The sequence below is a fragment of the Ochlerotatus camptorhynchus genome, unplaced genomic scaffold (assembly GCF_037179485.1).
Source record: "Ochlerotatus camptorhynchus isolate MF236.1 unplaced genomic scaffold, CSIRO-AGI_Acam_v1.1 ptg000550l, whole genome shotgun sequence".
In the NCBI taxonomy this organism is placed as follows: domain Eukaryota; kingdom Metazoa; phylum Arthropoda; class Insecta; order Diptera; family Culicidae; genus Ochlerotatus; species Ochlerotatus camptorhynchus.
This window is the reverse complement of record NW_027041033.1, coordinates 1,533,662-1,560,154: the sequence shown is the minus strand read 5'-3', so window position 1 is coordinate 1,560,154 and position 26,493 is coordinate 1,533,662. Positions and strand designations below refer to the sequence as shown.

The 26,493-nt window shown below is 43.3% G+C and overlaps 1 protein-coding gene across 1 annotated transcript in view; it reads right to left on the bottom strand.

Moving 5' to 3' along the window:
* Positions 1-26,493, bottom strand: part of LOC135713327 (neuronal acetylcholine receptor subunit alpha-7-like) — a 727,825-nt gene that overhangs the window by 70,931 nt on the left and 630,401 nt on the right. Inside the window, exon 6 of the mRNA XM_065236431.1 lies at positions 5,009-5,084. Within this exon, the coding sequence (XP_065092503.1) occupies positions 5,009-5,084 (76 nt within the window). The remainder of the gene's footprint in view (positions 1-5,008; positions 5,085-26,493) is intronic.

Genomic DNA, 26,493 nt, shown 5'->3' with positions numbered 1-26,493 from the left:
TCGCTGAACCTATCAAAGAAGAACATTACTCGTGGAATTTCAGACAGATGAACCGGAATGGTATTTGTTGGTTCCTGTCAAGAAGTGGATCATTGTGGATCAAGTGGATCGTCTTGTTGCAGACTTGGTGAGATCGTTCTTTTTATCGTTTTTTGTCAGTTTGTACTTTGTTCCTCCATGTTTGAGGTTGATGATGTGCTCACGATTTGAGAAGGAGTAGACTGTGCGTGTGATCGAACGTGACGTTTGTTTTTGTTTTTCGTGGAGTTTTTTTTTTATTATCTATAGTCGGTTGCTGATCTGGTCAAATCCAGGCCCAGGAGACAATTTCTAGTTTGTCAGCGAGTTCATTAAGACAGAAGAAGTCCTGCGAGAGCTGCATCTCATTGTATCTAGTTCTACCTCTCTGTTATTTCCCGTTGAGAAGCTGTTCCGAAGTCAAGTAGAACCTCCATGAGGCGTCCCATCATTCGTCCCACCATTAGTTCCATCATTCGTCTCAGCGTTGAGTCGCAGCGCTGAACCTGACAATTGGCCATGAAAATGCTTGCCAATGCACATACACTTAGACAAATTTATGTAAATTTAGATGCTCTGAGAGCGACATATACGAGCGTCAATTTTGACATAAATTTGGGTCAAAACAGATGCGAAATATAGCTCAATCAAACGTACTCTTCGTCGTGCAACGAAGTTTTCAGTCTCGGGGTACGACATGTTTGCTTACGTCTCATCTTTTGTGTCAAAGATGGATTCCGTTAAGCGAACCCCACACGTATCAATATATTGACAAGAAGAGGAATTATTGACAATTATATTGATCATGTGAATAAAGAAATATTGTCAATACCGATACATTGACGTCAATATAGAATGTATTGACAATACGATTATTGTCAATAAAAACAATCGTGTAGGGTCCACTTTACGTGTAAATAAGTTATTTCCAAGTGTGCATCAAAAATCGACTACATACATCCGATCATTTTTTATCTCAAATCGAGGGAAGACTGAACTAGTTTATGGCATCAAGCTTCGTCTACAATTTGGACTTCTACATCAACACATGTCAAGCTGCCTTCAGGTTCAATTGGCTAAACTTGGTGAGTTCGTTGCATTTTGTTATTTTTTTATCTTTTCAAACCAGTAACGTTGGGGGATCACCTTTTTGTGGTGCGAACCCTAGTCGTGATAATTTCAAACTGGGGAATCAGAATTTTCCAGTAATCAAAGGATCACATTTTAGTTCTTGTTACTTGATAATAGTGACAAGACTCGGGTAGTGACCACCGCCGTTATGCATTTCTATGCTGTATAATTCAAAAATATTTTTTATGTTCATAGAGTTTACATAATCCTTTTCCCTTTGTCTTTCTCCTTTTCATTTCCCAATTATCTTTTCAGAAAGCGAGTAATGACGCTATAGCCAAAAACCATATAAGGCTAGGACAAGAGTTAGTGCTCATGTCCCAACCGTCAGAAGAAAATGGAGCATCACTTAACCTTTCTAGCGTTGATGCTTCCAACGACCAACCAATTATATAATTACCAAAATCGGAACGTACGGTACGATCCATTTATTTGATTCTGGATTGGATTCTGAAGCATCGTGTTTAAATCTTCGATTCAAACTGGCCCGATGTTTTCTGAATCATCTTGCCCCTTAAATGCCTGGCCGTTTTGATATGTGTGACGCATCTTCGATGTGAAACGTATACCAAATAGACAAGAAAAATTATGGAGGTATATCCATCATTTTCCAGGATGCTTTCAAGAACTTATTGTGTTGGTGTTAGATTAGATTAGATTGTGGAGAATTGGCCACTTACCCGGGGTCATCAGAACATGCCCTGTAAGGGCAATCCGATCGTGAACTCACTATAAGACCATTACCACAATAAAATGTTATATGACACACGACTGGTTGTGGTTCTAATCGGGAATTGTCCACGACGGGTTTGGTTCTTGTCGAAAATTGGCTACTTCTTTGGGGCACCGGAACATGCCCGAGGGAACTTGTGTGACCGTTGACTGTCAATAAGGCCAACCTTATTAAATGATGAACTGTACCTTTTTAAATGATGAACTGTACTGTGTCATACGACCGGTTTTTTAAAATTGATCACTTCTCCGAGGATACCGGGGGTGGCCAATGTGAACGTGTCATATCAATAAATCCATTACCCGCTGAGTTAAGAAAAACCATGAAGTTTGATATGTCGTACGACGGGTTTCGGTTCTTGTTGAGAATTGTCCACTAGCCTGAGGGCACCGAAACATTCCCGGGAGACCTAGTGTGACCTTCGACTCACATTAAGAACATTACCGGCCATGATTTGTGAAATCATTAATTTTGATATGTCACACGATGGGTTTTGGTTCTTGTCGAGAATTGGACACTTCCTCGGGGGCACCGGAACATGCACCGGAACGTGCACCGTCGGTATAGCTGATTGATTGAGAAATTGAAAGATTGAGTAATTATGGTTTTAGAGCTAATTGCATTTTGAAATCCATGCAAATTTAGACGTTAGGCACGCAAAGGTTAATGAGAATATGTGGTGGAGATTTGTATAACAACTAAAGGAAAGTTGGGGGTCGTGCGTTCGTGTTAGGCATATGGAGTCTAGTTCGTTTTTACAAAACATTTCCGGATCCCACCGGCCAATCAAAATTATTGTCCTTAAGTTGGAAAAAAAAATCGGTGTTGATTTAGAGGTGCTTCAACTAAATTCAGTGATTTGCAGGTAATTTCTGTTTTACAATATTCGTATCTTGAAACTGAAAGCATGACAACTGCTGTAACAACTTGCATGCTAAAGCTAAATATGTTATCTACCAACTCTGTAAAAAGGATTTGTCGATTTAGAATGTTTTTATTGCATTTTGATTTAGTTTCATGCTTAGAGATATCCCAATTAAGCAAAAAGCTATCAGTTTGCCCTTGTAATAAAAAAAATTTGCACGTTGCGGCATAATTTTCCTGGCCTATTCTCGACATTTCGTTCAAAAGTAGATTTTATGTAGTTGAAGATGTTAATTTCAAATAACAGACTGTAGTGGTAATTTTTATACGATAGATGGAGTAGATGAAAGTATAGAGTTGATAGTTCCGTTAGAGTACGGCACTGCCGTACGGAACTAGCAACTCTATACTTTCATCTACTCTATCTATCGTATAAAAATTACCACTACAGTCTGTTATTTGAAATTAGCATCTTCAACTACATAAAATCTACTTTTGAACGAAATGTCGAGAATAGGCCAGGAAAATTATGCCGCAACGTGCAAATTTTTTTTATTACAAGGGCAAACTGATAGCTTTTTGCTTAATTGGGATATCTCTAAGCATGAAACTTCGTCCTTTTTAGAGTTTACAAACGACCAGAAACGCTTTGGATTTCTGCGAAGAGATGATTGCGTACGGAAGACGTATCGTCGATACAGGAATCTGTTGTATTTTCTATACTCGTTACTTTTGCGGTTGAACTCCTGCTTCGTAATGTACGAACGATGTTGGCAGTATCTTTGTAGCGATTTAGCCCTATACCGTTTCAGTCGACGCATGTGACCGTTAGACCACGGTGGCTTTGGTGCGGGGCGGGCAATAGGTACAAATTCAGCCATGATAGCCATTTGATTGAAATATTCAACGGCATCGTCAACACATCCAGCTAATTCTATCGCCAGTCGATACCGGAAATAGCAGCACTAATCGCAACATCCAGTGTACGATTATTTTCGGAACAATCCTCAAAAACGATTGGCACTGGGAGGTTCACCAGGACGTCTAAAGCAGGGTGGTCTGCATCTATGGCTTCCGAAACGTAGCATGCCAGAGTTGCAGCTTCTTTAGACAGAACAAGGTCAAGAAATCGAGCGTTCCTATTCAATACACCATTGATCTGCGTAATGCCATGTAAAGCGAAACCGTCGATGAGCGTTGAACTAGCAGCCGATAGAACCGATTGAGGCTCAACCTGGAAAGACCCATCGTACGACTTACTCCACCGGATCATAGGCTGGTTATAATCTTCGAGCTGGGTGACAATAGCTCCTTGCACCTTTGTCTGGAATTCTTCGATGCAATCGGTGTAAATATTTGCATTATTTGATAAATCTCAGTTAATCATGACAGCAGTAGGTCTCTTTTCTTCATTAAAATTATTTTCAATAATCAAACGTCATGATTACCTGAGTTTTGTCAAATAAGGTAAATATTTCCATTGCTTGCACTAAAGAATAAGATGGTGTATCGAATGAATCTTTTACACGAAGCGTAATTGGTTACGGTAGCTGAAAGGCTGCGCAATCTACTAGTCAACTTTTATTACCAAATGAGTTTAAATTTTGGGAGACTAATCAGGACCGGGTTTGGAACCACACTTAAGCACTGTGGAGCGAAAATTTCAAATTTTGCATCAGTCTAATGGGGTAGTGTTTTGTATTTGTTTCCGAAAGCAAAATTAAATCACACCAAGCCTAACCGATGCAAACAATCTGCTCTCGATTGAACTTCAATAAAATCACAGTAAGGCGAGAAAAAAAGCACACCTCTCAGTTAGCCATTATCGCCAGTTATTGCAGTTATTATTACAGCTGCCACTGCCGCCATAGAGTGCTGGTAACTTTCAACCGAATACAAAAAAAATCCCTCCCTAGCGAAACTCAAATAAACGATACAACTTTCATCGTTTACTTCCCTCGATCACACAGCCCCTCCCCCTCCGGTGCAGGCGTCAGAAGGGAGTGAAACTTTCACATTGATGTTTGAGTAAAATTCCACGTTTTTTTCCCTACGCCATTGTGTTATAATTTTCCGGTCCCGATTGTTGCGCAGCAGTTGATCAAAGCGAAGGAAAGCCGAAGTGCGCCCAGCAGGAAATTGTTCTCGGCAAAAAAAAGAAAGAAATGCAAGGAAAAATCCGTTTTCTTCACTGCGTTGTATCATCAAAATGAAAGAATATAATGATAACAGTGATTATGAAACTCGCCGGCGAAGACTTACCCAACAGTTCCCATTCGCCGTTCGTTATGAAACTGCTGATATCGCCGCCCGACTCGTCCTGTAGCTGCAGATCGAGCTGTAATTGTAAAACACAGAAAGGGAAAAAATATGCATTAGGATGTGAGGTTCGTCTAGCATGGGGCAAGCGTATCTATTTTGGATCCATGGAAGCATGGGTCCAAAACACGAACAGTAACCCTATTGCTCGTGTTGAAACAGAGAGATAACGATTGAAATTAAAATTATTTGCCAAATGCAAATGTTACTCATTCACGACGAAGACGACGACGACGATGATGTTGGCACTCCGTCCTGCGGAATGGCTGGGAGCTATGAAAGCTGGCGGGCGATGTGTATGCAAAATGTAACGAAATTAAAAGAAATGAAGAACTACTGTCTGTGCGCTGCGCTGTGGAGTGGAGCAATAGAGTGCTTTACTTCGAGTGTCCCATCGCAGATTCGTGTTCTAGTTTCGGTTATGATGTGGAGCTACACCGCGTCATAATGGAAATGCAGAGAATATTACTTTGTAAATGGAAAATACACATGGCTGGAGGAATGTTATGCAATTAAATTCATGGTTGTTCTTCGTTTTGAGATGAGAAAGTGAGATTCTGATTTACTGATTACTGGATGTTGTTCAACCATTCTTTAACGCACAGAGTGACATATTTCATAGTACTCTACCCTACTATGAAATTTTTCACTTGGTGCGTTAAAGAATGGTCGACGTTCCTGGGGCCTCCAGCGATCTCTGGTGTTTGTGCATGCCACGATCCCGTGTGCACTGTTAGCAAGACCTACCACCATCACGATCGCTGAACCTACAATGATACTACCCGGCCACTACCATCGGGCCACTGCTGCCATTCTTAATCTTATGATTTTCATCAGACTGAATGCTGTAGCTAGGCGGATTAAACTTGCCATCAACGCATCAAAGACAAAATACACGAAAGGAAGAGGATCTAGGGAAGATAATGTTAGCCTCCCACCCCGAGTTCAGATTGACGGTGACGAAATTGAGGTGATCGATGAGTTCGTGTATTTGAGCACACTGGTGACCGCCGAAAATGATACCAGCAGAGAAATTCAACGACGCATTATGGCAGGGAATCGTGTCTACTTTGGACTCCGAAGGACGCTCCGGTCGAATAAAATTCGCCGCCGCACGAAGTTGACTGTCTACAAGGCGCTGATTAGACCGGTGGTCCTTTACGACCACGAGATCTGGACTATGCTCGTGGAGGACGTGGTGTTTTCGAACGGAAGGTGTTGCGTACCATGTACGGTGGAGTGCAGATGGAGGACGGAACGTGGAGGAGGCGGATGAACCACGAATTGCACCAGCTGCTGGGAGAACCATCCATCGCACATACACACATACATACACAGCAAAAAAATAATTTTGATATCACGTCAAAGTGGATGCACTACAATCATGTCGAAAATATGGTGTAATATTACTTGCTAAAAAGGACGAAATTATCATTAATACAATGCATGAACTGACATTACGCTGCTTTTACTGCATTTGTTTATTTATGTGGTCATAAAAATTACATGAAATTTTCAACATGATTGTAGTGCATCCACTTTGATGTGATATCAAAATTATTTTTTTGCTGTGTACATTTATTTGTACAACATCACATTTAATAGCGAATTCGTTTATTATCGGGTGCGAAACCGAACTTTTTGTCAGTGCGAACCTCAACCTGAGCTGGATTTTAAAAACAAACGATCAAACTGACGTTTGTCAGAAAACAAGCAGACCAAATCTTGATACCCGATCCAGGTTGGAACTGAATAATAAACGAATTCGCTATAAGATTAGACATAATCAACAATAGTACGCCACAATACTCGGTTTGCGGCTGCCGCTCTTCATCCTCGGTCATGCCCAATGCTCGCTAGATCACGCTCTACCTGGTCCACCCATCGTGCTCTCTGCGCTCCACGCCTTCTTGTGCCAACCGGATCAGTAGCGAACACCAACTTTGCAGGGTTGTTGTCCGGCATTCTTGCAACATGCCCTGCCCACCGCATCCTTCCGGCTTTGGCCACCTTCTGGATGCTGGGTTCGCCGTAGATTGCAGCGAGCTCGTGGTTCATTCTTCGCCGCCACTCACCGTTCTCCTGCACACCACCGAAGATCTTCCTTAGCACACGTCGCTCGAAAACTCCGAGAGCTTGCAGGTCCTCCTCGAGCATAGTCCATGTCTCGTGTCCATAGAGGACCACCGGTCTTATTAGCGTTCTGTACATGGTACATTTGGTGCGGGGGTGAATCTTTTTTGACCGTAGTTTCTTCTGGAGCCCGTAGTAGGCACGGCTTCCACTGATGATGCGCCTTCGTATTTCACGACTCACATTGTTGTCAGCCGTCAGTAAGGATCCAAGGTAAACGAATTCCTCCACTACCTCGAAAGTATCCCCGTCTATCGTGACATTACTTCCTAGACGAATCCTATCATGTTTGGTTCCACCTACTAGCATGTACTTTGTTTTTGACGCACTCACCACCAGTCCGAACTTTGCTGCTTCGTGTTTCAGGCGGGTGTATAGTTCTGCCACCATTCCAAATATTCTTGCGATAATGTCCATGTCGTCCGCAAAGCACACAAATTGACCGGATTTCGTGAAAATCGTACCCCGGCTGTTGAGCCCGGCTCGTTGCATTACACCTTCTAGAGCAATGTTGAAGAGTAGGCATGAGAGTCCGTCACCTTGTCGCAGTCCCCGGTGAGATTCGAATGAACTGGATAGTTCACCCGAAACCCTTACGCAGTTTTGCACACCATCCATCGTTGCTTTGATCAGTCTGATCAGCTTCCAAGGGAAGCCGTTCTCGTCCATGATTTTCCATGATGTCATATGCCGCCTTCAAGTCCTGGTATTCACGGCATTTCTGGAGGATTTGCCGTACGGTGAAGATCTGGTCCGTTGTCGATCGGCGGTCAATGAAGCCGGCTTGATAACTTCCCACGAACTCGGTCATTTTAGGTGATAGACGACGGAAGATGATCTGGGGTAGCACTTTGCAGGTGGCATTCAAAATGGTGATCGCTCTGAAGTTCTCACATTTCAAATGGTCGCCTTTCTTGTGAATGGGGCAGATTACCCCCTCCTTCCACTCGACCGGTAGCTGTTCTGTTTCCCAGATCCTGACTATCATCCGGTGCAGGCAGGTGGCCAACTTTTCTGGGCCAATCTTACCAGCTGCTTTGTTGTTTTTGAGCTGCTGAATGGCATCCTTAACTTCCCTCAGCGTGGGAGTTGGGTCAGTTCCGTCCTCTGCTGCACTGTCGTAGCCGTTGCGGGATGCGTTGAGCTTCTGGTAGAACTTCCATGTTTCTTGGGAACGGCACAGCAGTTCCATTTCCTCGCACTCCGCTTCTTGCAGGTGCCGTTTTTTCTCCCGAAAGATGCGGGTCTGCTGTTTCCGCTTCTGTTTATACCGTTCCACGTTCTGTCGGGTTCCATGCTGCAGCATTACCGTGCGTTCTTCTCCTCCAAAATCGCTCTGCACTCCTCGTCGAACCATTCATTCCGTCGACTTATTTCCACGTACCCGATGGTGCTCTCGGCTGCGTCGGTGATGGCTGCTTTTACTGTACTCCAACAGTTCTCTAGAGGGGGCACATCGAGCTCGCCCTCCTCTGGCAACGCTGCCTCGAGATTCTGCGCGTATGCTAAGGCGACATCCGGTTGCTTCAGTCGCTCTAGGTTGTACCGTGGCGGGCGTCGGTACCGTACATTGTTGATGACGGAAAGTTTTGGGCGCAGTTTAACCATCACCAGGTTGTAGTCAGAGTCGATGTTAGCGCCACGATAGGTCCTGACGTCGATAATGTCGGAGAAGTGCCGTCCATCAATCAGAACGTGGTCGATTTACGATTCCGTCTGCTGTGGTGATCTCCAGGTGTAACGATAGTGGAGGCTCTGTTGGAAGAAGGTGATACGTATGGCCATGTTCTTGGAGGCGGCGAAATCGATGAGTCGTAGGCCGTTCCCGTTCGTCAGCTGGTGGGCGCTGAACTTTCCAATCGTCGGTCTGAATTCCTCCTCCTGGCCTACCTGAGCGTTTAGGTCTCCTATGATGATCTTGACGTCGTGGCTTGGGCAGCGATCGTACTCGCGGTCAAGCTGCGCGTAAAATGCGTCCTTGTCATCATCAGTGCTTCCGGAGTGAGGGCTGTGCACGTTGATTGTGCTAAAGCTGAAAAATCGGCCCTTGATCCTCAACCTACACATTCTTTCGTCGATCAGCCACCAATCGATCACGCGCTTCTGCATTGCGCTCATCAGATTACCTCTAAACGTTCGCACCATGGATCCTGTCCAACACACATCCTGCAGCGCTACGATACCGAATCTGCGGTCCTTCAGTAGATTGGCGATTATTCGGGTGCTTCCGATGAAATTGAGAGTTAGTCTCGGTTCGTATTCCTTTCCTGCTGATTTTCCGTTGCAATGTTTTTTTACGGCTGGCTCGCAGGGCCTGACACCCACCTCCTAACTTTCCGGAGGACCAGGGTGCACAGTTGTGCTTAGAGTCCTTCACTGGCACTCGGACGTAGATCAGCCGCCCCTAACATGGGGAACAGACGCTGTTGTGAGCCGCTCCTCCTGGAGAACAGACGCTCAAGCTTGCCGAAGCAAACCCTCCTTCTCTGTCAGCCTATGACCAAAGTTCCCACCGGGGTTGGTTACCCGATCTTTCCAAGATTGCTCACAGTTCCCGGCCGGCTAGTGATCTCAATGGGATTTGCATTGCGCATTACCCAGCATTTACCGACCAACCATCTATCGTCCACATTGCAAAAATTGAGCGACTACGGTGGGCTGGGCACGTCGGAAGAATGCCGAACGACGACCTAGTGAAAATGGTTCTAGAAAGCGACCCAACAGGAACAAGAAGAAGAGGCGCGCAGCGAGCAAAGTGGATCGACCAAGTAGAAGGCGACCTGCGGACCCTTCGCAGAATAAATGTTGCCATGTTGCCATGGATCTAATGTTCCGTGTTGCCATGGATCTAATGGAGTGGAGACGACTTCTTCGGACAGCAGAGGACAACAAGGCCTTAGCCTGATTGGTAAGTAAGTACCCTGTCGTAGTGGTTAGCATCCTAAATAAAGCTAAATTAATTAATTAATTGGTTAGCATCCATATCACTCACGCCAAATTCACGAGTTCAAATCTCACCCCGGAAAAGTCACGAATGACCGAGGGGGACGACTCTACCTACGATGCAAAAAAGATTGTGTTTTGCTGTGGCTAGCTGCGCGCACGCTGAGTAGAAGATTGATGACGATTTTGAAGATTTCCTGCAAAAAGATGATGAGTGATGCAAGTAGATGCGACAAATGAAAGAAGATTTTTCGAAGAATGATTCGCTAGTGTGAGATTTGTTGAGCATCTAAACTTGAGATTTAGATGTGTCGCCCCCTCGTTAATGACCCAAGAGCGTTAAAGTAACTATAATTAAAAAAAAATGTTATTGCTTTAAAATGTTCTATAAAGTTTATCAATGTATCAAAGTACACATTTTTGTCGAATATTGTGTTTCGCAAGGAATTTGGGCACACCTGGGTACACTCATTGGCACAGTTTGGCACCCATGGTAAGGAACTTTCGTGATCTTTAATGTTACTGGCAACACTGAACTTTCTCTGGCGCACCTCCAGGGGTTCAAAGGACTTTTGTGAAAGATTTCCATCCTGGGCGATTACTAGCTTTGGCCTTGACCTATGCCCAAGTAAAATATCGGTCAACGTTCTTAATTTCACTGTTTAGGCTCCACCGCCACGAGCCTCTGGGTCTGCCTCTGCTGCGATGTCCTGCTGGATTCCAGTCCAGTGCTTGCTTGCAGATTTCGTTTCCACTCCGTCCTAGTGTGTGGCCGACCCACCTCCACTTCCGTTCACGAAGTTCTGTCTCTATCGGCTTCTGATGGCACAAACGATTAAGCTCGGAATTTGAGATCCAATTGTGGGGTCACCAGGCACGAATTATGTACCGCAGGCATCGGTTGATAAACACCTGCAGCTTCTGAGTATTCTCCGCTGATACACACTATGTTTCACTGGCGTATAACAGCACAGACTTCACGTTCGAGTTAAAAATTCGGATTTTGGTGCGTCGACTGATCTGATTCGCTCTCCAAACATTTCGCAAACTGGCAAAAGCAGCCCTCGCCTTCTTAATCCGTGCACCTATGTCGCTCTTGGTGCCGCCGTCCGGCTGCCAAGATATTGGAAGCCTTCGACTTTCTCCACGGCCTGCCCAGCTACCGTGAAATTGGAACGGTTTTCCGTGTTGACATCCAACGATTTGGTCTTGTTGACGTTGATGATTAGACCTGCTTCAAAGGAGCGTTGCACAAGGTCGTCGAGCTTACACGGTCAACGGCTCCAATCATGATCTCGTCGATTACGATGAGGAACAGTAGCGGTGATAATATACATCCTTGCCTCATACCCGCGATTACCCGAATTGGGTCAGACAAAGCTCCGTTGTGCAACACTCTGCATGAGAAAGCCTCGTACTGTGCTTCGATGAGGTTGACGATCTTATCAGGGACTCCCTTGCGTCTCAGAGCGCCCCACAAGTTTTCGTGGTTTAGTCGGTCGAAAGCTTTTTCGTAGTCAATGAATACCAAGTACAGGGACTCTTGGAACTTATTGACCTGCTCCAAGATGATGCGGAGCGTGACAATATGGTCCACACAGGATCTTCCAGCACGGAATCCTGCCTGCTGTCGTCGGAGAGTCGCGTCGATCTTCTCCTGCATCCGATTGAGGATAACTTTACACAGAACTTTGAGAACAATACACAGTAACATGATGCCTCGCCAGTTGTCGCATACAGTTCGATCCCCCTTCTTGGGGACTTTTACCAAGACGGCCTGCATCCAGTCGGCCGGAAAAGTCGTGGTGTCCCAGATATTGAAGAATAGTTGATGCAACATTTGTGAGGATAGCATGGGATCAGCTTTGAGCATCTCTGCTGATATGCGATCGACCCCCGGGGCTTTGTTGGACTTCATACTTCGGATGGCTGCTTCTATCTCCTGCAATGATGGAGCTTCAGTGTTGAAATTGTTCAAAGTGCTCAAACCACCGTTTCAACTGGTCAGTGGGGTCGGTGAGCAACTGTCCAGTCGCGTCGTTCACAGGCATCCTTGGGTTCATCCTTGCCCAGCTCAGGTGTCGTGAAACATCATAGAGGAGGCGGATATCGCCAGTGGCTGCGGCTTTTTCCCCTTCATCAGCCAGGGAGTCCACCCACGCTCGCTTGTCCCGTATACAGGAACGCTTAACTTCCCTCTCTAGAGCCGAATACCGCTGACGGGACTCGTTCTTGGCTCCTCGGGTCCTTACTCGCTCTATCGCGGCTTTTGCTTCTCTCTGCTCTTCGATCTTCCTCCAGGTTTCATCGGTGATCCATGTGCGCAGCACATGTGTCAATTATTTGCATTTTGAAACGCAACCTTGAATTTTCGCTTTATTCTCCAAAACTGAGTTGGATTCCCCAACAGCGCAAACCCTATGGCCAGTCCGAAGCAGTAATCATTCCGCACAATACAGACCAAACCCACGGTAATCGCTGATGATCAACATCGCATGTTTAATTACACCGGTTGAGTTGTGAACAAATCGAACAAATGCAAAAATTACGTTCGTTTCACTGTAGTTTCGTGTGGGAGAAATGAAGCGGCCAGGGAAGGAATAAGAAAGAGAAACGGCCCTTCACTGAACAGTTCGAAATCGGCTAAAGCTGGATTTTATTTTACTGTGGCTGCAAGATTCTGGCTTTCGCTGACCGTCGCTCCACGGTAGCCAGGTAGCCATCTGATCTTAGCAGAAGCTTGCTCCGGTCGCTGTAAATTAAGAATGCCATCAGATGCGTTTCGATGCTATCTTTAAAAAGCATCTGCAGCGGTCGAACAAACTCCATCACCTTTTTCCTCTGGTCGGGTCAGTTTGTTCAGCCGAGCTGCCTCTGAATTATCGCCTTGATTCGGATTCCACTTATTGTTGTGTTGTTCTTGCCCAAATTAACCGGGTTGCCAAACATGCTATTATTCACAAGCAAACAAAAGTCACTTCGATGACTGGCACTCTCGGCACTGCCGGTACAGCTGCGGCACACGGAGAAAAAAATTGGTGCAAAATAAGTGTGCATAGTGACTACCCCTTGGTGTATCGCTATGATGCATATTTGAAAAGTTAATTAAGATTTTATGAAAACTTAGACACTTTTCCCATAAGTATATCATGGCAAGTTGTGGATAATCAGTCAACTTTCTTCATCATTGGTAATTGAAAACCTACACCGCTAACAATATTATGATTAATAAAGGATAATCCAATGGGCAAGACAGCTCCTATTCATGAGCAATTCTAGAGTTGCTTTTGAGGCGCCTCGAGTAACTCACATTGCTCAGTGAGCAAGATCACTGTCATTTGCTTTCTCACTGTTCGCATCACAGCAACATTTGAAGGTTCACCTTCATGCGAAGCCGAAAAGCTGCTGTCAAATAAAACAACAATAAAAGCGGAACTTGGAGACGCTTAAATCATCTCAGTTTAATAACCTTCGTTCCACCCTTACCAACCGTGAACGTGAAAGGAACCTGTTGCAACCTTACACTTAAGACGGTCGAATGCTTATCTGGTTGATTTGGTAGAAAAACCCCCGATCTGCCTGACCAATCTGAGTACCTGATACCTGAATTCAAATCTGCGCCGAACGAAGTAACCGTCTCCATTGGGCTCGGTCCTGAGCCAATCGCTTCCAGTTGCCTTGGACGTTCAAAGACCTAATGTCCTCCTCAACTGCACAAAGCCAACGCGTGCGTGGCCTACCCCGAAGCCGACGTCCTCTTCCGGGTTCCCTGCTGAATATTGACTTCGCTTGACGCTCTTCCGACATTCGTGCCACATGCCCAGCCCACTGTAGCCTGCCGTGTTTTATAAGCTTCACAATATCCATGCCGTTATATACTTGGTACAACTCGTGATTTATGCGACGCCGCAAGATACCATTTTCCAGTTTACCGCCGAGTATTGTTCGCAGCACTTTACGCTCGAAGACACCGAAAGCTCTCCGATCGGCCTCTTTCAATGCCCACGATTCGTGGCCATACAGGGCTACCGGCAGAATCAACGTCTTGTACAGCTAGGGTTACCATATGGTATCCTAAAGGAGGACATGTCCTCCTTTTTCAACATTTATTCACATGTCCTCCTTTTGCCTCAAAATATCCTCCTTTTTAATCCATGAATATTTTTTATAAATAAATTATACATATGTATTATAAATTCATTTTATTTTGACGCAACCTCATCCTATTTGAAAGGTTTTGAAGTTATTAAACTGACGTTTTCATGCAAAGCAGTTCATTAGTTCATTTCCAAGTATGTACAGAACCGAAGGAAAGGAGCGGACTGACTGGTTTTGAGCCAAACGAACTGTCAAAGCCAGAACCAACCGAGCATCGCCTATCTTGATTCCATTGGCAGTTTTGCCAGAAACCTCCTAGTCAGAGGTTGTCAAGGCAGTTTGTTTTGAATCTGCTTCGTACACGAAAATTTGTTCATTGGATTCTACTTGCCTACTGGAACACAGTGAACACTTTTTCATTGACAGAATTTCGGGTTTAAACGAAAAACTACTCTTGAATTTCCAAAAAATTATGACGTCCCCTTTTCCCTTAAAAGAATGATGATAATAATCGAATTGATGACGACTACACTACACTACACCTTTTGAAAATCATAAATTTTGAGTAAGTGCATATGTTTTCAAAACGTTTGATAAAAACTCGTTGTCCTCCTCCATTGATGATATAAAATATATACTTTGTCCTCCCTTTTCTCTAAAATTGAAATGAAATGTCCTCCTTTTCAATTTTTTTAAATGGTAACCCTATGTACAGCGCGAATTTCGTTTTCGTACGCAAGCTGCGGGACTTCAGCTGGCTACGCAACCCGTAGAAAGCCCTGTTCGCGGCTGCAATACGCCTTTTCACCTCGCGGGTAACATCCTTATCGCACGTCACTAAAGTACCAAGATAAACAAATTCGTCCACAACTTCAAATTTTTCGCCATCTAGCACCACTTCACTACCAACATCACTATTGCTCCCACGCTTTCTACCGGCGACCATGTACTTCGTTTTGGTACATGATTTCGAACCATCCAGCGTTGCACAAATCAGCCTATTAGTTTCGTCGGAAAACCGTTTTCTTGCATTATCTGCCATAGCTCGTTTCTCTTTACTGAATCGTACGCTGCCTTGAAATCTATGAACAGATGATGAGTCTGCACGTTGTATTCCCGGGACTTCTCAAGCGTTTGACGCAGGGTAAACATTTGATCCGTCGTTGATCGACCCTCACGAAAACCAGCCTGATATTCGCCGACGAAGGATTCCTCAAGCGGTCTCAATCTGTTGAACAGAACACGTGATAATATTTTGTACGCCGAATTCAGAAGCGTGATTCCTCTGTAATTGGCGCACTCCAGTCTGTGCCCCTTTTTGTAGAGGAGACAAACGAGACCATCCAACCAACTAGCGGGCAATTCTTCCTCCTCCCATATCTTGAGCAGTATACGGTGGATCATCTGGTGCAGCTGCTCACTTCCGTGTTTGAGAAGTTCGGCTGGGAGCTCGTCATTCCCCGCAGCTTAACTGTTTTTCAGCTCTCGTATCGCCTTTTTCACCTCTTATAGCGTTGGTGGTTCCACAGCTTGACCATCGTCGTCGATGTGTGTTCTGTTTGTAGATGCTCTCTCGTTCTCTCCGTTTAGCAACGTCTCGAAGTACTCCTTCCACCTGGCAGCCACCATCGTTTTATCTGTCAGCAGATTACCTTCACGGTCATAGCACATGGCGGGAGACGGCGCTGTCTTACTCCTCACGCCATTGACAGTTGCGTAAAACCTTCGCATATCATTCTGCTCCATACTTTCTTGCGCCTCAGCAATAACGCGTTCCTCGTACTGCCTTTTTTTCCTGCGATGGGTTCGTTTCTCGGCTGACCTTGCTCCCTGTACCGCTCTCTGTTCTGACGGGTACCAGACACCAACATCCGGCTTCTGGCGACGTTCTTCTCCTCTGTCACTCGCTGGCACTCCTCGTCAAACCACCCGTTCCGGGGGCGCCTCTGAGCTGTACCTATCACCTCTCGTGCTGTTGTGCTCACCGCTCCGTGGACAGCTTCCCACAGATTGTTGAGATTCTCGTTCACGTTGATTTCCGCTATCCACTCATTCAGCTTCTGGTGGTACTCTGCAGCAACTCCATCTACTATCAAACGCTGGATGTTGAAACGCATCGATCTCCGGTTTCTCGAACTCGTAACGGTCGATAGACGCGCTCGAATTTTCGCGACAACGAGGTAGTGATCCGAGTCGATATTAGGACCCCTGAAGGTCCTGACATCTACGACATCCGAGAAATCCAGAGTTGGTTGGAAATGCTAACATGAAGCTTTAGTGTGATGATTTATTAGCTAGAGAATGATCTTTAGAAGAGGGTAGGTGGATAGTTCCGTTAGAGTACGGCAGTATGAAAATTGAATAGAAGTTGAAAATGAGCGAAGGGCCATTAAAGCGACAGTTTTACAAGATAGACGCACATTTTTGCCTAGCCCGTACGATGTACGCGGGGACTTGAAGTATGTCTCCAAGTCCACAGGCAAAAATGTGCGTCTATCTTGTAAAACTGTCGCTTTAATGGCCCTTCGCTCAATTTCAACTTCTATTCAATTTTCATACTGCCGTACTCTAACGGAACTATCCACCTACCCTCTTCTAAAGATCATTCTCTAGCTAATAAATCATCACACTAAAGCTTCATGTTAGCATTTCCAACCAACTCTGAAAATCGTTAACTTCGCGTATGAAGTAACATAAAAAAAAAACACTTTGAATCCGAGAAATGCCGACCATCCACCAACACGTGGTCGATCTGGGAGCAAGTTTCGCCATTAGGGTGTCTCCAGGTGTGCTTTCGGATATCCTTGCGTGCAAAGTGGGTGCTACTGATGGCCATATCACGAGCAGCAGCGAAGTTTATCAGCTTAAGGCCATTATCATTCGTTGCAGAGTGAAGGCTCTCTGTTCCAATGGTTGGGCGAAAGAATTCATCTCTTCCGACCTACGCGTTTGCATCTCCGATGACAATCTTCATGTCGTGTTTAGGGAACTCATCATAGGTTTTATCCAGGCTTTCATAAAACGCGTCCTTCACGTCATCGGATTTATCGTTAGTCGGTGCGTAGATGTTGATCAGGCTGGAATTGAAGAATTTGCCATGAATCCTCAAAACGCAGATGCGCTCGCACAGCATAACCCGCTTCATCTGTTTCCCAAGCACTACGAAACCAACTCCGCGTTCTGCTCTATCGCCACCGCTGTAGTAGATATGGTATTTGAACGATGTGTTGGCGATAGGATCTACCGCCCTGAATTCACGTTCTCCAGATCTAAGCCACCGTATTTCTTGAATAGCAGCCACACTCACATTCACCTTTTGCAGTTCACGGGCCAGAAGGCCCACTCGTCCAGGTTCATTTAACGTTCTGACATTCCAAGAACCGAGTTTCCATTCATTGACCTTATTTCGTTGCCGCTGGATCCCAGACAGACGCTGTTCGAGCCGCACCTCCTGGTAGAAAGACGCTCGACAATTCGCACCTCCTCAGCCTTGCTATCATCACGATATGGGTTAATCGTGATAACATTGCCCACACCCCGCTACCAGCACATATATGGGCATATACTGGCTGTCATCATCCGACACGTGGAAGCGTGAGGTAGGAGCTTGCCTGACCAAATACTCAAAATCGATACTCGTCGAAGCAATCCCGTCCCATTGCTTGACAAACTGCCGTTGGATGGAGATGCGAACCGAGCTCTGAATTACTACAGCGTCGTTCTGCTGACGGGGGACATCCATTTCTCGCTTTTGGTGCTTTTGCTGGGCCTTCCGGATAGTCGAGATCTCTCCATGAGCTTGATTTGTGCTTCGTCTTCCTGACGGGTTTTCACTTCGGTTTCGTCCAGTAGATCGTTAATGGGTTTGAAGTTCAAACGAGGATCGCGCTCACCGGAAACAGCAGCTACTTCATCGTCATCCTCCTCTTGGACTTCGGCAGTGGCAGCGGGAGCACTGATGCCCTGGCTGAACATTCCACGGGTTAATGGTTTGTAGCGTTGCCTTCGGAGCTGGAATTGTGTGTTAATCGGGTGTTGCCCCACCGGAAGATATTTTCTATACCGGAAACTGTGGTGGCGGGTGCCGTTGGAGGGGCCATGGTTGAAATATTACTCACTACTCTATGTTTGCCATGGTGCCAATGGGAATGTTAGTCGAAAGGGAATCAGAGTTAGTTAGTACCACATTGACTGGTGATGCCTTTTCGAATGGGACTGCTGTTACTACTGGTGAAAGCTAAGATGATGTTTAGAAGAATATTGGAGAGATTTTTTTTTATCAGAGAAGATCCTTTCGCAGTCACGACTGGGAGTGGTTTCTGAGAAGGAAGAACAACCCTTAAAGCTGGTTCGAAGTGTAGGTTGTTATTGGTAGTAAGCAGGCACCGGCACAGGTTCTTCTATAATATTCCAGTCATTCGAAAGGCTCAGAATACACTTGGTATTACTTTATTTACTAACAAAACTGACGTCTAATATGAGACGTATACGTTTAAAAAGAGTAAACGGAGTAGGCAGAGCAAATATTGAGGTACATTGAGTTACTCGCTGCAAAAAAGCAACTCAGAGTATACCTGTCTCACCCCTTGGGATAATCCTAAATTTTCGGGAAACGTGATTATCTTAGGGGTTGTCGTTGAATCAAATTGACTCTAAGGTGGTGACTAGGTGAGTTTCCCAAGTAACATTTTAAGTTTTATTAAGCTTCTATAAAACAACACTCATAAAACCCTGGTCAAAGCTACTTTGCCCTTGATGCATCCACCAAAACCTCATTAAGACTAGAATCTGTCTAGTTGGCCCATCCTGGAGAAGGTTCTGAAGGGTATATTTTCGAAGCTCTTCAAGATTGATTTACTGCAAAAAGGTTTTATGACGAACGTATTGAGAACCATTTGAAACCCGTATTTATGCTACAATAAAAGCTATTTGGCAACATTAAAAACCTTTTTCTAGCCATTTTCCCTAGCCGCTCGCTGATTTTACTAGAAAAATTATCAATCAAGAAAAAGATTCATAAATACCATCCGAAGTAAACAAAATAATAAAAATATAAAAATCCTATTCAATTTCCAAAATTATTAGAATTGTTCTCATAAAGTTCATTTTGATCGTCTGATCTGGAGAAAGCTGGTTTGTTTAATAGTACGTTCAGACTACAGAGTTATAACATGTTATAAAGTGTGTCCACGATGAAATTGCCACACTATGAAATTGCTCTAACTTTTTAACCGTTGGGTAGAATTTAATGAAAATTTGGGTGGATTTAGTTCATAGTGCATTATTTACATCCTGCAAGTTTTAAAGTCCTGTGATCAAAACTCGCGGAAATGGAGTCGAAAGAACAGCTCGTGCGTGATAAAATCTTGCGCATTCATCACGAGAACAAGGATCTCTCGCATCGTTCCATCGCTAAAACGTTGGGAATCGCGAATTCCACGGTGTCGCGAGTGATTAAGCGGTTCGAGGAACGGTTGACCACCGATCGGAAGCCCAGAAGTGAAGGAAAAAGTATTCCGTACAACACCAAAAATCACAACCGCGTAGTTGGGGCCTTCAACCGAAATCCGAACGCCTCCGTTAGGGATGTGGCTAAGAAGCTGCACCTAAGCCGAAGTTTTGTCCAGAAGGCCAAAACTAAGGCTGGACTTCGAACGTTCAAGGTACAAAAGGCCCCTAATCGCGACGAGAAGCAGAACAAGTCCGCCAAAACCCGTGCCAGGAAGTTGTACCTCAACATGCTGACAAAAGTTGAATGCTGCATCATGGACGACGAAACATATGTGAAGGCCGACTTCAAACAGATCCCCGGCAACCTGTTTTTCACGGCCAAGGATAAGTTCAGCGTTCCGGAGCATGTCCGCACTCAAAAGATGTCCAAATTTGCGAAGAAATTCCTGGTTTGGCAAGCCATCTGCATGGCGGGAAGCGGAGTGCACCTTTCGTGACCCAGGACACGATGACAGGTGTACATAAAAGAGTGCCTCCAGAAGCGGCTGCTTCCTCTCCTGAAGGCCCACAACGTCCCAACAATCTTCTGGCCGGATTTGGCCTCATGTCACTACTCCAAGGACGTGCTGAAGTGGTATGCGGACAATAAGGTCAATTTCGTGCCGAAAATGTTCAACCCTCCCAACACTCCGGAGCTCCGCCCCATCGAGAAGTACTGGGCGATTATGAAGCAGCACCTTCTTAAACGACCTAAGGTAGTGAAGACAGTCGAGGAACTGAAGAAAGTATGGGTTTACATGCAAAAAACGGTTGATTCACAGGTTGTGCAGAATCTTATGGCCGGGGTTAAGGCCAAGGTGCGGGCATTTGCGTATGGACTGTAAATAAAATATGAGTAAAATGGTAAAATGAAGTTTAATAGTTATTTCTCAATCCCTGAAAATTTGATGGCAATCGGATGAAAACTCGAATTTTGCGAATCAATTTTGTGTGTGGCAATTTCATCGTGGACACCCTTTAGCGCTATCTTGATGGTGGTTTCTGTGTTACAATTATTTGACAACCCTTATAACATGTTATAACTCTCCAGGACAGCGTTTAAGACTGTTTCATATAGGAGACGGTCAACACCGGTCAGAACGTGATGCAAACGCCAGATGCTCAGTAGTTGCTGAAATTGACTTCCCTTCGGTCGTTAACATCGCTTGAATTTTTCATCCTATTTCGTGTACCCTTCGAGATTTCCCTGTCATAAATTTTGCTTTTATTCACTATGAGGTAAAAGTTGGATAGTTCAATTTGTAAACAGAGTAATTGGGGATTTTATGATACTTTTTAACAAGGCGAAACAACAACAATATATGCTTTTTGCTCTCATTTAAAACCTAATGGTTTTATGGTTGATTTTATTAGAACAATTTTATAGAGTATTTTATCAAGGCATTGATAAACAATTCCCAAGTAACATTGCAAACTTTATAGAGGTTTAATAGCATTCTACAAGTCTAAATCATGCACACTACGAAAAAGACATGTAAATTTCAGTGCCCTGAGACCGACACATGCAAGCGGCCCTTTTGACATAAGAATCAGTTGAAAAGGACGAGAAAATCAATTCAATCAAATGCACTTTTCGTCGAGTTGCATATGTTCCAGTTTCAGGACACTTAATTTTACATGCCATGTTTGTTTACGTTCCATGATTTACGTTAAAGCTGAATTACGTCTCGTGTAAAAATAATCATTTCTTATTGTGTGGGCTACAGAACCATAATAAAACCAATATTGTTACTTGGGTTGCTAATGAAGTTTATGATAGATTCACACAACAGTTTTATGGAGGGATTGAGAGCTGCTTTAAATTTATTTTCAAAAAAATATAGTTTTAGACTTTCTCCACAGGCTATAAAAGGTTTTTAAAACAGCAATAAGCTGAAATACTGAATTATTTAAACTAAATGGATTGTTCATTGCCGTTATAAAACCATCAAAAATCAGAGTGGATGCCAAGTAGCTACTGAATTGTTACTTGGATTATGTCAACGCTTCATCCGAGAATTCGTAAAATTGCATGGACATGGACACCATGTTGCGTTTACAGTTGTGTGTGATATCGATAAAGAGCGAACCACTGAACCAGGTTGCTTCAGTTGAGCTTTAGAAGTAGGCTTTGCTTTTGCCTGTCAGTGTCTCGTGGAGAAAAATTGTTAGTTTATCCAAGAATTTCTAATATTTGAAAATGCAATCCAAAAATAATTCTTCTTCCTCGAGATCGCTTTCCCAAAGCAACATACATTTTCTGATTATTTTGTATATCTAGAAAATATTGACAATCGCGCTCTGTTTTTCATATGGAGGGAGACTGAAGGCACGTCAAAAGCTAAACGCGACGCTGTGGTACAGAACATCATACTTGCGTATGATATTGGTGTGGATTGTATGCCAGATATCCGATCAGACTTTTCAAATTCTGTTATCCATCTGTGCAAATATTTTGAAAAAAATTGATTGAGACATAATCGAACATTCGATTTTGGAAGAAAACCACGCATCGATTTGAATCAGCTGGTATCTTACTTACGATTTAACGACTGTTTGTTGGCCTTTTCAATTTTGCCAATTCAAACAAGAATTTAGGAACTTTGTTTAGGCATATCAATCAACCGATGGCTGTAGCACGAGTCTCTCTGTTTAATTTGGTAGTCATTCCATATAAATACTACCAAATTAGAAAGAAAGATCCGTCCTACAGTCATTGATTAATTGTAATATCTTGACAATAGCCTTATCCATCATTTAAATGGCATTGCACTTAAAACTATATTCACTTACTGGATTACACGGGGATCGTCATTAGCATGGGCAATTTACCTCATATCCCCTATTACACTGGATGGTATTGGAATGGAATTTGACAATGACTCAGGATCGGATCTCGAGCCGAATGAGTGGATGCATGAGACGAATTGAGTGAGAATGAACTAGGCATAGATTCATCTTCTATTCAGTCCGATGTCCGACACCAATAGTAGGAACCTCCCAGCATCCAATGACCATCTCCTTTGGACGTCATTAAGCTATTCCCACCGCTTAACTATCGGCCGTTAACTAAGAAAGCAATGACTTCTAACTCTGAATTGCTGACGACAACAAAAGGTTATTCATACGATTAATTTAACTCCCACCAACCGTAAAATCGTTCCTCACCTCTATCCGGAGTTGTTACGAGTAATTAACGTTCACGGATAGTCAGACTGTTCGCGTTTAAACCAACCCAAATACACACACAAACGCAAATACGACGAATTTAGTCAAACTGTGCGGGAATCTTCTCCTTTTCCTGGGAAACAAATCATCAAACAGCAAATGGCAAAAGAGCGAGCGGGCGAGCTCCAAAGGAGCAGCATTTCATTCATAGCACAAAATAACACCATCTCGTATATCTATAGTATACCCGATGTGACGATGAAGGTGATGTTGTGGTTGCTTTTGCATGCTTTGGGATTTCACACCTCGATTCTTGCGATGTTTCGAGAGTTGTTTCCTCACTCCATGAAGATTTGCCGAACCGCAAGGAGTTGATTCATTAGCAGTTGCACGCTACTGGCTGGATTCCCGAGTTGAAAGTGGCTTCTATTTGCGATTTATGGCAAATTTTATCATTTTGCAAATAAATTTGATGATTCGAATTTACTGGGGAAGTTCGAGTCGAGATGGCAGATAGGTTAGTATTCAAATAAACCAATCGCAATCGGAACCATAATTTTAGTCGGGGTTTCGACTGAATGGTTTCTGTTGGGCCTCGTGGAGAGAATACGTGAGACTTTTGGCAAATGGCTGGAAGTGTGAGTTGGAAGGTCTATATTTGCTACCTTCCACTGATAGTGGGATCCTGTGTGAGTGTTAATATATTCTATTGCAATGGAGGCAGTGAAGTGTGTGGACGTGGGTGATGATGCCTCAGTGATGAACATCATTATCGTACAATTAGGCAGATACGAGTTGAATTTTAACGGTGCTTAATTAGATGAAAGGGATTCCAAGAATCATGAATGGATTGGACACTTGGACAAAGCAATTGAGATGATCGTGTTCTTTTTTGTTAGACTATTTATGAATAGGTATATGCAGAAGTAAAGTAAATAGATAAATCCAGAAGTGGGCACTAAAACCACTAACCGCTAAATGATACTTCGGAAAATCATTATGTTTTCATACTGAAACAAATGTTTGTACAGTATGTGGTTATTTTTTAGTGGTAAAATTTCATTGATTTTAGTTTTTAATTTTTAGTTTATGAGCATAATGTGTGATTTAGTTGTTAATGAATCATCATTACTACTGTTGAGTAGCCTGGTATTAAAGGTACTCCTATACAAAAATTCGTTTCAATCTGCAATTGTTTTCATTAGAAAAGTTAATGATTTCCGAATGTATTTGGAAGTTTAAATTACAGTAAGGAAAAAAATAATAAACAAGAAACCAGAGCAAAAGTAGAACAATCAAGCACACTGTAAATATTTGACCATGGCACATTCATCGAGCTGTCGAAATTTTGATTGACTCATTCAATCACCGGATTTTAGTCCCCCAAAAAATCGCTGGTCAACGTTATGTGGGCTCCCAAGAAAATCCCGACGGTGCCGACTGAACCCAGACCCTTTGGAGTGATAGGCAGTCCGGCGCCGCTACCAAAACAATTTCGGAAAGTTCTGATATACTTCAGAAATGAACGGAATCACCTATGAAACATTCTAAATCACTTCGGAAAATACCAGACCACTTAAGAAATATTCGGATTTTCTTCGGAAAGTACTGAATCACTTCATAAATAATCGGAATCACTTCTAAAAGAAGTGAACCTTCTCAGATCCTATGTTCCGTTTTACTTCGAAAGGCACTGATTCGCTTCAGAAAACTTCAAAATCACTTCGGAGAATATTGACTTATTTTGAAAAAAAAAAAAAAATCGGAATCACTTCGGAATGTTCTAAATCACTTCATAAATGATCGGAATCACTTCTAAAAGATCTAAATCCCTTAAGAAATGTTTGGAATCAGTTCTAAAAGTACTTAATCAATTTAGAAAAGTTCCAAACCACTTCGGAAAGTAAGAATTTTGCAAAATTCGATATCACTTCAGAGAGTAATGAATCACTTCAGAAATGTTGATAATCACGGTCGTAATCACTTCGAAAAGTATTGAATCAATTCCAAAAAAACGGAATCTCATTTAAAAGAACTTAATCGCTTCGGAAATGTTCTGAATAATTTTTCAAAGTACTAAATGACTTCATAAAAAACCGGAACCTCTTCAAGAAGAACTGAATCATTTCAGATATGTATGGAATCACTTCGGATAGTACTGAATCACGTCTAAAAGAACTGAATCATCCCACAAATAGCCGGCATGATTTCTAAAAGTAATGCTTCACTTCATAAAAGTTCTAAATTACTCCGGAAAGTACTGAATTACTTTGGAAAAATGCAGCATCACTTCGAGAAGTACAGAATCATGGCAAAAATGTTCGGAACCTCTTCGAAAAGTACTCAATCACTCCAGAAATGTTCTAAATCAGACCCAAAGGCTGAAAGTGTCTTTAATAAAGGAAACTACCTTAATAACTGTTATAAATCACTTCGATAAGTTCTGAATTACTTTTAAAAATTCGGCCAACCGTGTCATAAACCATTACCATAACAGCATAACGAAGGGACTGTGCTTGTTTGTAATAAATATTATTTTACTATATTCGGTAATCGCTGTGGTAGTGGTAGTGGTAGCATGTGAGTTGTTCGTGGTCCCGTTTCAATGAAGTTTTTTGGCTTGTAATACCTCCTCAAGCAACGTTTCTCTTCGATATTCTGACTCGTTATGCGAAGACATGCCTGAATAGTGTGGAGTTCAAGAACATTATCTACGCTAGTGAAATTAAAACGTATTTCTAAATGTGCCTATTCAGTATACTCCATATTGGCTCTGTACCGTAATTGTGTTCATCTGCTACCTCATTCTACTTACACACTACCTTGAACACTCATTGGATGAACACAAACAGAGCAGTGACTCGTGCTGTTACTACAAAGATGAGTAAATCTACGCTAGCTTTGTCAACCGGTTCCAAAAGTGACAACCAAAACAAAAAACGATCGAGGGAAGACTTGGATAAGACCGAAGAACAAGACGAAACCTTCGACAATCTGTTGCTGCGAATAAAACAGATGATCGATGATGGAAACACGAAAATCGAAATGAAGATCGAGTCAAGCAATAAAGCCGTTGTTTGTGAAATTGCTACACTGCGTGAAGATGTGCACCAACTGAAGGCCGACTACGCCCGTGATTTAAATCGGCTAAACGAATCTCATGCAAAAACGGAATTGGATGTGCTGAAAAACAAGGATGCTGTTAACAGATTACCGAAATCAAACGATCTTATTTTGACTGGAGTACCCTACAGCCCCATGGAGAACACTGGTGCTCTAATTCAGAAAGTTGCAGCTGCGCTTGAATACAGTGATACGAATGCCCCAGTTGTTTATACCAAACGATTGGCTCGAACACCTATTGTTGCGGGTGCAACACCACCGATTTTGATCCAGTTTGCCTTCAGAGCATCCAGGGATGAATTTTTCCACCGCTATTTCGCTAGGAAGAATTTGAACTTGACTCAGCTTGGATACGACGTTGACAGACGCATCTACATAAATGAGAATCTCACCAAATCAGCTCGTTACATCAAAGGGACTGCTCTTAAGCTGAAACGTTCTGGGAAGATTCATCATGTTTTCTCCAAGGATGG